General features: G+C 38.5%; 1 protein-coding gene across 1 annotated transcript; it reads left to right on the top strand.

The window, feature by feature from the left end:
* Positions 1 to 5509: 5509 nt before the first annotated feature.
* On the top strand, positions 5510 to 13416 carry sall3b (spalt-like transcription factor 3b). The gene is made up of 4 exons (XM_053613436.1): positions 5510 to 6221; positions 9432 to 12362; positions 12572 to 12915; positions 13027 to 13416. The coding sequence occupies exons 1-4, from the start codon at positions 6140 to 6142 to the stop codon at positions 13414 to 13416; spliced, it is 3747 nt and encodes a 1248-aa protein (XP_053469411.1). The 5' UTR covers positions 5510 to 6139.
* The last annotated feature ends 359 nt before the right edge of the window (positions 13417 to 13775 follow it).

Raw genomic sequence — 13775 nt, 5'->3', positions numbered from 1 at the left:
TCATTGTACACTCTCTGAAATGAGTCACATGCACATGCTATAATTAACCATTTTTATGGCCTCTCTGTTATAAGTACCTATTAATCTCCACAGAAGACGACATGCTAATTACGTTCAATATTTGTAAACCCCTTCAAAAATGTCCTGACATTCAAACTACGAATGCCTTCACATATGATGGATGAATGTGAGGTGCAATATACTTTCACATGCCAACTAATTAGATTATTACACATATTAAATATGTCTCCTTTACTAGAGCCAGATTGTAAAATGCAAAAAAATATGTTACCTACATATGTGTCTCTCCCATAAGCTTCATTGTATGAGTTCGGCCATTTTCAGTCTGGTTTATAATCGAATTTGAGCTCACTCTTCACCCGCAATGAGGCTATCTCTTTGCTTTCCTCTCGCCTCTATTGTCAATCATGGCCTTTATTGCTGGAAGCAGCTCTGACATGCTGGGCATCATGTGAAACCATGGTCGACAGGAGGCAATAAGCTGGAGAATAGCAGCCATCTCAGGATAGTTCCCCATTCAGCCTTGTCTCTCTCTGACCACCTTCTCTGTTCCTATCCTGCATTAAAGATAAAGAGGACAAATCAATAGAGGCCCAGCAAGTTAGATAAAAGGTTGTGAGAAAAGCAGTGGTGCTAGATGTGGGGAAGTAATCACAGATACCCTGGCCTCTCAGCACATAAAATAGCTTCATGTCACACCTGTCACTGTCTAATGTTGATCTGTTTACTGGTCATTCACTATAATCCCCTGTCTTGTGCTGGTACACTACAAACTTTTTTTTATTCTATTTTTCTTTTATTTCCATATCAGTGGGGATCTAGACTACACATTACACTACGCTACACTATATACCTTGCACTGGATTGCATAAAACAAGCTATACTAAGATCATTTCAGCTCAAATAGAATGATCATTATTTAATACTCAAGAACCGACCTCGGATACATCCCAAACCTCATAACTCATCATATATGTTTTGCTGTAAAATAAATAAATAAATAAATAAATAAATAAATAAATAATAATAATAATAAATTAATACATTAATTGATTGATTTTTTTAATCTACATTTTATTCTTTGAAGTTAAATTGGATTTTTTTTTTTTTTTGTCAAACTCCAGAGAATTTATAATCCCACTCTGTAACTCTAGTCCTGTCATAATTCAACAGAATATTGATGTTGCGGTATTATATCTGGTGTTGAACTTCATACTGAAAATAAAACCTCTTCTACACTTGTATAAGGGTTCTTTAAAGGTTATTTTGTTTGTTTGTTTGTTTTATTATTATTTAAAGTTTAGGGTTACAGCCTCATAAAAATGGCCTTAGTTTGGAACGCTTTTTAATACAGAAGCATTCTGTTGTAGAGTTTCATACTCTTAAAGGGAGGAACTGGAGAACCCTTGAGTGTGTGTGTGTGTGTGTGTGTGTGTGTGTGTGTGTGTGTGTGTGTGTGTGTGTGTGTGTGTGTGTGTGTTATGAAAACAGTGGTTTAATTATATTAGACACCAATTGTTGGTGGTCAAGCATACTGTATCTTGTACATCTTCTTGATATAGTTTGAACATATACATATAATGTACAATTCATCCTGTTTTATTTTTAGATTTATTTACAAAATATAAAATTTATATTAGATAATATTTATAGTAGGTGTTTATATTTATATATATATATATATATATATATATATATATATATATATATATATATATATATATATATATATATATATATATATATAAAACCTACTATAAATAAGAATGAGATGGTAAGATGGAGGTCAATCACTTGCTAGTAGTGTCAGTTATCCACAACTTTTCATTTTTTATTTATTTCAAAAAATTGAATCCTCCTGATAAAACATAAATCGGTCCCCCTTATACACACAGAGCATTTCTCCCACTCCACCAGTATTTGTTTTGACAACAAAAAGCACATTTAGGAAGAGATCTCTTGAGATTAGAAATCATTTCTGTCTGATTTGTGATTAGTAAAGGAAATAATTTCTAACTAAACGCACTTGTGATTTTTAGTCAAGAGGAATCAATAGTGCATCACTGAGGAGGTTGCATGTTATAAACCAGGTCTTTGGTCACCTTGGCCATCCATCATTTGAGCACACAGATACAGGTCAAACGGAATTATAGTGCACCTGGGACTCTTATCTCCCAACGCCAGCAGAGACACAGAGACGCGGATCAATACAAATACATACACCATGCTGCTGTAACGGAACCAGCTTCATACTGATTCACTGCCTTTTAACTAGCTGCTTATACACTGTCGTATTGGTGGAAGATTAGAAAATAGCCTATACCCCTGTCTTTAAAACATCCAACAAACATCCAATTATCCTGAACTCGATGTTTTGAGAAGGTTTCAAGATGTCAGTCATTAGTCATGAGATATCAGTATATATATATAAGATATCAGTATATATATATATATATATAGAGAGAGAGAGAGAGAGAGAGAGAGAGAGAGAGAGAGAGAGAGAGAGAGAGAGCAAACTGTAAGGTTTAAGTCAAGAATGCCATTGAATGGACAACACAACTAAAATGCCTTGTATTTGCAAGGAAACATTTATAACATTTCACATATGATTATATGAGTAATGTGTGACGTGGGGAAACACCTAAAGATGCATCTCCTCACGTTATGCCTTGAAATTGCGCCAAATATGCTATTCACATTAGAAAAACACAACCACGTGCGAAAGGAAATCAATCCAGTGCGGGAAAAGCATGCACTACATGTGGAAAGAATGTGTGACGTGTCAAAAATAAACTTCTGTTGTGAATTATGTGCTTATTTAACTGTAAAGTTCATGTGCCTTTTCAGTGTCTCGCTAAAGTGCGCATGCGCAGGGCTTCATCGCGATTACAGGATTATTAAAATAACGTTCAGAATATCGCGTTCACTCCGACACTATCAGCACTTTGGCTATGATGCTGAACTGGGCGTTTATTTAGATCCATCTGGACTGACACCAAACGCTGAGGGTGTCAGTTCAACATGAGCCGGAACAAGTTTCCGGGATTTGGAGGCGCTTTTACGCACTAAAGCGCACGCGTGATCAGCTCGAACTGCGCGCTCCTGCGCTGACGTTTGCATGAGCGTGCAACTCTGAAGTAAGTTTATTAACAAAAAAATATATAGTGTTCAGGACCGGATCGGAGTGTTCTGATCATCATTATCATAAGGGTTGACGCGGTGCAGCGTTCACAGCCATCAGGGGGTGCCTTCATTTTTGAGACATCGCTATAATTTCCACCTGCAGAGGTTGAATTCATTCATCCAGTTAATTTGTGTGTGATGGGAATCATAAGAACACTGAGTTTATTCAGCAGTGTATGCATGCGTTAATGTTGATCATTCAGCACTTAGGTTTTCTCCCCTTCTGGATTTCGCACGTGTGATCCTGAGACTGCACAAAAATAAAACCATATGTCCTATATGTAAAAAAAAAAAAAATGAACACCTAGAAATAAATGAATTCTGTCTCAGAAATCATGTGGAGAAATAAAAACACCTATCCATGAGAAGTGGAAAAGTCCATTATATGTGTAAAATTGTGTGAGACTTGATATGTGAATTGTTTAAAAGACACAAGTGTAAAATTCCCTTGTGAAGTTTGAGTCTTCTCTTCCCAGCTCAACGTTACCAGAACTTTTAAAGAGTTTTAATCTATCAAAAGTTGGTGCTTTGTGTGTCTCTGAAACATCTTAGAATGCATTGAAACTGTTATCACATACATTTTCATCACCTATGTTGATAATCATCATCATCATCATCATCATCATCATCATTTATATAGTGCTCAAACCAATTAGTCACAGTACAAAGGAAGCGTTACAACACAGACAGAAATAAATTAATGTTCTCACTTCTTTTGTCAAGACTAACGGAACATATTATTCACATTCAAAAAAAATTAAATGATAAAATGAAAATTAACTACAGAAGAAAGATGTGCATTAAGTGTATTAAGATGAAAGATGAGCCGTCCGGAAAGATCGGAGCAGTGTGTTTCAAATTTTAGGTTGCAAAGCATTAAACCTGCCTCCTATGTAAACTTAGAGGCGACTAGGAGCTCAGTGTCAGAGGACATGAGAGAATGTACAGGGGTGTGGGGATGAAGGAGCTCAGACAAATAAGATAGACCAAGTCCACGTATGGATTTTGCAAAAAAAAAAATTAAAATAAACGTGTACATTTATACTAATTTCCTGGAAGCAGTAATTAATATCATGTTAGTTTACAGTGTAAAGTTTACACCACTCTTACTACATTGTTTGTACTGCCAATGCCATACTGTAGTGCAAAGTTGCTGTTGTTGTTTTTACAGGATTTACAGATTCAGGGCCCAATATCAATCTTAAATAAATTTGGGGAAAATGTTCAAAAAGATCTATATGTGTTTACTAAAGCAGTAATTTCTATCAGACCACAAAACCATCACATATCAACTTACACAGTAAGAAATTGTTGCAATGAGAAGTTACACAATAAGAAACCACTAAAATGAACAATGATCACTGGGTTGCAGAAACTCCTCAATAACACAGGGGATATAAAATACTAAAAAAAAAGTGACATGGGTTGCCTACTCAAAATATCAGGCTTGCTAGAAACTGGTGGCTACCGAGCTAGACTACTGTTACCTATAGCATTGCCTTATCTAACTTTACCTCAAGTTAAAATGTGTTGTACTTACAGTGCATTAAAACAACAGAAGCTCTGCTTTTTAAATTCAATTATGCTGTTAAATGATTAACAGATTTGACAGAGAAAAGGTTTAACATTCTGATCCCACTTTTATGAATGTTATATTTTTGAAAATTGATGTTCATCCATAATATTATTTCTCAAATGAATGAGAGCAGGTGGTTTTTCCATATCTTCAACATAACGTAGAAAACTAAAATAGTGATGTGGTGTAATGCAACCCAATAGTAACTGGTAAATACTGAAAAGAAAAGGGTCCAAGAACTGATCCATGGAGGACACCTGAGCTACAGTTGCACAGCAGATTAGTGTTTGCTGATTGCAACAAAAAGATGTGTGTTAGTGAGATTTGAACCAGGCAAGATTAGTTGTAACGCCAACAGGTAAGAATAAAAATATTATGTTGGCGGGATAAATACACTTCTCCGAAAAAATTGTGGTATTGTAAGGTGTTTTATAGTCCAAATGCATGTTTCAAACAAACAAACAAACAAACTGTAATGGTACATAGATGTTAAACTCTATTCCCTTACATTCATTCACTAGCCTTCATTCCTTTACATGAAATCCATTCACATACATTTAGCATGTGATCATGTGTTTTTTTTATTTTTCCACATGTGATTATGCAAATAATGGGATCACATTTAAAAATAAAAGTGTGAAAATAAATCACGTGAAATAATCTCACGTGAAAATAAAAACACACGCACTGCATGTGAATGCAAAAGTGTGACGTGTATGAAGTGTCTAAAACCAAATATGTAATGATTCCCACATGAATAATACAATTCACGTGCCGATTCTTTAAGTGTTCTGTTTTGTTTTGTTTTTTTGCTTGTTTGGGGTTTTTTTTTTTTAACCAAAATCTTTAAATCAGCTTTCTAGTGCTTGTTAATTTTTTTTTAACTGATCTGTTGTGTATTTTCTCTTAACCCCAGTTTGAGGCTGTGTGAAACTGTAGTAAATGTTTGGACTGGTGATGAACTGGATCAGTGTTAAACAGTGATCCTATCTGGCAACCCGATGGAAACCTCATTCCAACCTGGCAACCCTGCTGGGGTCCTGTGTGTGCTGTCGGTCGTGCCGTGTCTCGCGCACAGAGAGCAGCGGCAGCGGCGGCTAATTATCCAAAGTCCGTGCTTCATTTGCATATCCCGCGCGACCCGACTGGAAAGCAGCCAATCCCAGCGCGCGCGCGCAGGACCGGTTTTACTCCTGATGCGCGAGCCTGTATCATCATCAGACCTCCGCCATGCGCAAACCGCGCACCGCTGACACCATCTAACATCCCACAACCCCGAATATCCGCCGAGCCGCCGCCGTGCGTCAGTCCACACGCGTCGCGTCCTCCACCGATGCGCGGGCGCAAGAACCAAACAGGATGTCCCGGCGCAAGCAGGCCAAGCCTCAGCACGTTACCGAGGGAGAGGAGAAGGAGCAGCGCGGGAGAGGCGCGGACAGCGGTACGCACCAGCACCAGGGGAATACGGGGAGACGCAGGGACGTGTGCCGCGCACTTTACACTTAACGCACCAGTTTGCTCTTAGTGTGTGGCGGCAGTTTTGCGACTTTATTTATTTTAGTACCTGAGCCCAGATAAGTTTCCAGGTTTAATGAATTACTTGAAATAATGCTATGTTTGATCTTCTAATGCAGTTTGGTAGGCATTACGAAAGGGATGAAGAGAGTTTAGGAACAGAATTATGCGAAGTTTAAAAACATAATCACAACTTAAGTGAGATGAGATTAAAATGATCCTGAACTGAATCTTATACTTATTGTCGGTGATTTGCCTTGAATCCACAACGCAAAATCTAGAGCCGTGAACAGTTTATCACGTTAACAATGTGTGTGTGTGTGTGTGTGTGTGTGTGTGTCAAAAACTAATGTGTGCACCGTTTGAACTACTTCAGCCATAAGAATTTTGTTCAATCAACAAATGCTAACTTATCATAATAATAATAAGAAGAAGAAGAAGAAGAGAACAACAACAATAATAATAACTGTTATTATTATAATTATTATTGTTGTAGTTGTTGTTGTTTTTGTTGTTATTATTATATTATTGTTATTATTATTATTATTCGTATTGTTATTATTATTATTATTAATGGTGGTGATGATGATGATTATGATGATGATAATAATAATAATAATAATAGTTGAGCGTGGTGAAATCGATGTAATTACACTAAATGCAAGATTTATTTTTAATGAAGTTCAAATGTTGCAACTATTAACGCAACTTGTTACATCATATGCGGTTAACATAATTATTTACCACTAGTAAAATTAAACTATTGTTTTTTTGGTTTTTTTGTTTTTTTTAGAAAAATAAAATCAAATACATTTTATAATTCCTGAATTTTGTCATTTACTACTGTGTAAGACAGGCTGGTTTTGTAGCCTATTGAATTTGTGCCTTTATTCAGATGGGTGAAAGTATTGTTCTACTCCATATGAACAATATGGACTTCAGTCATTAGCGAAGTAATTCATTACTCAAATTATCTTGTTCACGTTTGAGGTTCCTGTTTTTAATGAACACAATCTCTCCGAGTTCAGGCCTAAAACTTTCAGAAAGTGGTTCGAAATGTTCGTGGGTTTTAATATGTTAAAGAAAATGGCAAATGAATGAATATCTGGGTGCTTATAGAATATAATCAATATGAACACTTAAATAAACTCTTATAGGTTTTGATATTGTTCACAAAAACATTTCTAGATTTTGACCTTTGTTATAATCATCAGTGTCATTATCATGATAAGGTGTTGTTTCGGTCCAGTAGCCTAGTTCTGATCGATTTAAACCCTACAGCTGTGTCTGTTACTTACATTTCATATGTTTTCGCATGTCTGGGGAAATATATTTGGTTTAAGAAAGCTAAATGCAGATCTGTGAATGCTTATTGAGAAGGGGTTGAGAAATAGTGAGGCTCATGTAATTATCGTTAGTATAAGCCTATGTAAATGAAGTGCACACGGATTGAGTAGGCTACAGTAAGTGTAGTCGTTGTGTCACTCGATTTGGACGGCTGAAGTGTTGGTGTGTTTCATTCGCTAATGGGGTGCTTCATTTGATCTGCACTCTCTCAGCACTCTTCAATGCGCTCTCACCTTCCTCTGTGTGTGTGTGTGTGTGTGTGTGTGTGTGTGTGTGTGTGTGTGTGTGTGTGAGGGACCACCCACACGCTTAATGAAATGAGATGAGCCACTGACCCACACTGTAACTGCCCCGTGTGTGAGTGAAGAAGGATCACAATACAGACTGCAGGGAGAAAAATCCGTCGAGATATTTTATTCAAAGCGCCAGTTGGATGTAATTAGATTATCTGTCGTTAACTCGTTTATTGCCTAGTCTGATGACCAAATTTGTGATTGCACCATGTAGGCCTACCTGTGTAATTTATGTTATCAAAATAACCGTGGTTTTTGTGATGTGATAGGTGTTATTATTATTATTATTATTATTATTATTATTATTATTCACTTAAAATTGACCAGACGTTAAAGTATGAAGTACTCATTTTTAACTATTAATTATTAATGGTCGTTTACTTTAAATACATTTTGATCAGATTTTTTTAAATGAAATTGATAAATAACTCATATAATTCTGATCTTTTGATTTGCCTTACGAATACTTTTAGAGTAAGCTAATTTCTTAATCAACCAACAACATTGTGGTCTATTTTGTGATTTGTTTAAAAAAAAAAATGTATTAACAACTTATATTGTTGGTGTATTATTACAGCATTTTAACAGTTATCATCATCTTTTTGATTTACCTTAGGAATTCTTTTAGAATACACTCTTTTCTTAATCAACCAAATCCATTTCAGTGCTGTTTCTGTGGTTTAGCAGTCCGGTTACACCTAATAGTAACACCTAATAGCTTTAAGGTGTATCTCTCATATGGAAATGTGAAAATAGTATAGTGTTAGGAACAGTACCAGTTTGGGACACTGATATAGGCTACATTTAAAGCATTGCTCTAAAAACTAATTAGAAATACACTTCCTCTCAGGTAAAAGATTAACACTCGGTACAAAATATATACCCTTGATGATACCACCTCAGCAGCAAGGAATACTACAGCTTGGTACATTATTTGTGAGATTGTCGGACATTATCTAACTAGGCCTCAACGTGCCTTACCCTTTTTACCTAAAGTAACCTAAGGTTATTCTATGTTTTGCTCATTTTAATAAAAATCACGGCCAGGGTTATGCAATTCAGACACTGAGGGGGGTATGTGTAGTTCGGCAATGACAAGAAGAGGGAAAAACAGTTCTTAAAATATCCAGGAAATGAGTGTATGTTGGCAATGGAAAATTAGTCAAAGTCTCAATTTGCTGTGGACTGATAGGTCGGATGTGAATTGTTTGAAAACATTGGAAATCAATAATTACTATGGAATTTCATTCAATAAATAAGTTACGTAATTTGATGGATTGTGCACAGAAAATTATCAGCTGGGTCTTGGGTGTATGACAATATTGAGAGCCTCTGTAATTGGTAAATTGATTAGATATAATATCTTTATCTAGATTAGGCCACTGTCTGATTAGATATATCTTTACTGTTCATTCAGCAGATAAAGCTGTAAAGAATTGATCAACTTCTGGATGTCTGTTCACACATTTTTTTTTCTGTGTGGTCCTTCTCAACAGCGTTCTTGAGTAAAGGTGGCAGTGAGGAGAGCGGCAGCGAGAGCCGCAGCGGGAATGAGGAGACTCTTGTCTGTAAGACGTGCTGTGCTGAATTTTTCAACTGGTCAGAGTTGCTGGAGCACCAGAATAAGTGCACTGAGGAGCCTTCTGTGCTCATTGTACAGGAGGATGAAAGATTTCCTTCCCCTCGGGGATCTCCTACGGAATCCTTCTTAAGTGCTCATAGTGACCCAGCTGAAACTGAAAACATGGAACCTGAGTCTGAATCGTCTGAGAAAGGAGAAGAAAATGTCAGTCTTCCTGAAGAAAATTATGCAGTCGGGGCAGATGACCCTATGGATACTACCGCACCTGTGGATAAAATATCAAACCCCAGCCCTCTTCAACCAGACTCCAGTGAAAGCGCCATTTCTCTACCTTTATCGTGTCTCAGCACAAACTATGGCATTCCCAGCACAAATGTAACCTTGGAGATCCTCCATAGTACCAGGGTGGCAGTTGCACAGTTTTCCCAAAGTATCCAAGGTGATGGATCTGGAGGAAAGGCAGGCTCAGTGGCAATACCTATGATTTTGGAACAGCTAATGGCTTTACAGCAGCAGCAGGTCCACCAGCTGCAACTCATTGAGCAGATCCGCAATCAGATCGCTGTGATGAACAGGCAACCAACACAAGCTGCGCTAAACCCAGCCTCAAAGGCATTTCCCTCTGTCTCTTGCACTTACCATTTCCAGGGCATGGCCCCTCCTCCTGTACTTCCATTATCCGGAGTCATGCCTTCCACAGTGAATGGACAGGCTTCTGTGTCCCAGGCATCCAGGATGGAAGGTCCGTCATTTCGGGTGTCTCAGCCACATAAGGAACAATCCAATCCCAGAGAAAATGATAGTGCCCCCATTTCCTTAGCAAACCCAAATGCCCCTCTATCTACGTTTACTGGGGTATCTGCTTTATTGCCATCCTGCAATGGTGCTCTCTCTAATGTTAGTCGTACCCAGACTCTGAACTCTCCTCGTCCCCTTTCAGTAAGCCAGAATAATGTTATCAACACTTCTGCCAACTTACCACTGTTACCTCAAAGCCCTCCTAGTGGAGTCATCTTCCCAAACCCACTTGCCAGCATTGCAGCCACTACCAGTGCACTAGAACCACTTGCTTCTATGATAAAGCATCGCAAAGGTAAAATGCCCAATGCCTCCATATTTGAAACCAAGCCCAGCTCTGAGGACCCCTTTTTCAAACACAAATGCAGGTTCTGTGCCAAGGTATTTGGCAGTGACAGTGCCTTGCAGATCCACCTGCGATCTCACACTGGTGAGAGGCCCTTCAAATGTAACATATGTGGCAACCGTTTCTCCACTAAGGGAAACCTGAAAGTTCACTTCCAAAGGCACAAAGACAAATACCCACATGTACAGATGAATCCATACCCAGTGCCAGAATATCTTGATAATATTCCAACAAGCTCTGGTATTCCCTATGGGATGTCTTTTCCTCCAGAGAAAACAGGGTCAACATGGTTAGACAGCAAACCTATTCTACAGTCATTACCTCTTAGACTGGGTCTGCAGGTACCCCCAACAGTAACAAGTGTGGAAAACATCAGTGATGCCTTTAGTAATGCACCCACAGAAAGATCTCCTCAAAGGTCCTCACTAGCTAGAAATGAAAGTACACCATTGTCTCCAAATGCCACTAGTACTGAAAACGATATTCCTATACAGTCTGACAACCAATTACGTACACCTAAGGTGGCTGCGTGCCTCCAGTTGAAAAAGGAAGGAGGGACCATAACAATGTCAAAAACTGATGAAATTTACCTTCACACAAACTGCATGACCGATCCAGCTGAAAATTTTATCTCTGAAAGTCACGACATTATTTCAAAGTTTCCATCAACAGAAACACCCATAAGAGCAAATACACCAGAGTCCACTGATGTGATTACCCCAGTGATGAAATCTTCTACTCCATCTCAAGTCTCAGAGCACATTAAAGCCAGGTTTCCATTCAGTGGAGTCCAAGAATCTATGCAGACATCTGAAACATCAAAGCTCCAGCAACTTGTGGAGAACATTGACAAAAAGATGATGGACCCCAATCAGTGTGTGATCTGCCACCGAGTGCTCAGCTGTCAGAGTGCACTTAAGATGCATCACCGAATTCACACTGGTGAGAGGCCCTTTAAATGTAAGGTGTGTGGCCGTGCCTTCACTACAAAAGGCAACCTGAAGACTCACTTTGGTGTCCACCGTGCAAAGCCTCCTCTTCAGGTTCAGCACTCCTGCCCAATTTGTCAGAAGAAATTCACCAATGCTGTTGTATTACAGCAGCACATTCGCATGCACATGGGTGGCCAGATTCCCAATAACCTCCAAACTCTCCCAACAGATGCTATCCAGGAAAAAAACACTGACTTGATTCTTGAAGAGAAGAGTTTTGACAGTGTGAATGATTATGATGATGATAGTCTTGATGATATATCATACGAAGAGGAAGATATTTCAGAAAATGGTGAAAACCCCCTTAACACTTTATTGGACAGTAGTTCATCACCGATTTCACCATTACCTCACGATGTGTCTGATGTTAGAACATCAGATGGTGACTCAACAGTTAGTCTTAACCAATTATCTGAACACAAGATGTTAATGAGTGGCATTTTTGAGCCCCATCCAGATAATGGCTCTCCATCCACAGGAGATTTCGAGAATCAGAGTACTTTCTTGTCAGAGTCAGCCAACATCATTCATCCACCAACACCAACAAAATGTCCTCCTGAGGGCCTACATGATATTCCAGTTTCACTTAACATTCCATTTGATAAGCAAGAGCCAGCAGCTACAGTTAAACGTGAAATGTCTAATTCCCCAAATGCAATAAATGGAGCAGTGTACGAACAGATCAGGAAGTCTTCATTCATGGAGCAGGGTAAGATGGTGCTGATTATTTGATCATGTATGGTGCAGTAATGCATACACATTCAAGGGATACTTGGAAATTGCTGACAAAATTTTAGCCTAACACATAACCAATTTTGGCCTACCTACTACCTTCTCTGTAATTCTTTTGTCATGTTCTTCAAAGTTATGATGGCACTTATTGTGGTCTTCACTAAAGGTTTATCATTGCTTTCCCAGAAGCAAGCCAGAGGTCCCATGATATGGATGACAGTGTACGGGCTCCAGTTAAGATGGAAATGGAAAGTTGCAATAGGCCATACACACCTAAAGAAGGCCCTTTTCCTGTATTTGGATCTATTCAGTCTTCACCTACACCCTGTGAAGCAATAATCCCAGGCATGACTTCATTGTTTGGAAGCCCACCACCACGACGAACCCCTAAACAACACAACTGTAATGCATGCGGGAAAAACTTCTCTTCAGCAAGCGCCCTACAAATCCACGAGCGCACACATACTGGTGAAAAACCTTTTGCTTGCTCCATCTGTGGCCGAGCCTTCACAACAAAGGGTAACCTCAAGGTATGTTGCACTGGATAAGGTACATACAGCACTGGAGAAATCGTACACAGTGTATGTACTTTAAATATACTAATTAATAACGCCTTTTCTTCTTGATTTCTCTTCCTGCAGGTACACATGGGCACTCACATGTGGAATAACATACCTGCACGGAGAGGTAGGCGCTTGTCTGTGGAAAACCCACTGGCTCTTCTAGGTGCCGAGGCGCTCAAATTCAATGAAGTATTCCAGAAGGACCTTGCAGCAAGAGCCATGAACATGGATCAGAACTTTTGGAGTCGATATGCTGTAGCTATTAGCAATGGCTTAGCCATGAAGAACAATGAAATTTCTGTCATTCAGAATGGAGGGGTACCTCAACTTCCTACTGTAGCCATGGACAAGACGAGCAGTGGCAACAGCTCTTCAATCCGCGCCCTTGGGAAAACAAGTGTAGACCTTACACCTGGACGGCACTTCTCCATGTTGATTGATGACAATAAAGAGATTAGAATTAATTAAACCCACGAGAGGGTGGAAATAATCCCGTATGCAAAAAGACACATGGAGAATAAAACAGACGCTGCAGTATGTACCTGATGACTTTCAGCTGTATATAAATTTACAATGTTATCTTTTTCTATTGACTGGTTTCATTGTTTTTCTTTCTGATATGTTTAAAGCCAGACAAAACAAAAAAGCCAGACATAACAAATAACTCCATAAAAGCCAGACAAAACAAATAACTGTAACGCAGTGGTAGTATGGTACTGAATGTGGACAATCAGTCACCAGCAGTAATACAAACTGCAACTTACATGCAAATTACATTTGATTCGAATTTTGCATCAACCACAATTTAGCTAAGGGAATACAAAATC

This window comes from Ictalurus furcatus, chromosome 24 (genome assembly GCF_023375685.1).
Source record: "Ictalurus furcatus strain D&B chromosome 24, Billie_1.0, whole genome shotgun sequence".
Classification (NCBI taxonomy): Eukaryota; Metazoa; Chordata; class Actinopteri; order Siluriformes; family Ictaluridae; genus Ictalurus; species Ictalurus furcatus.
This window is presented reverse-complemented; position numbering and strand designations above follow the sequence as displayed.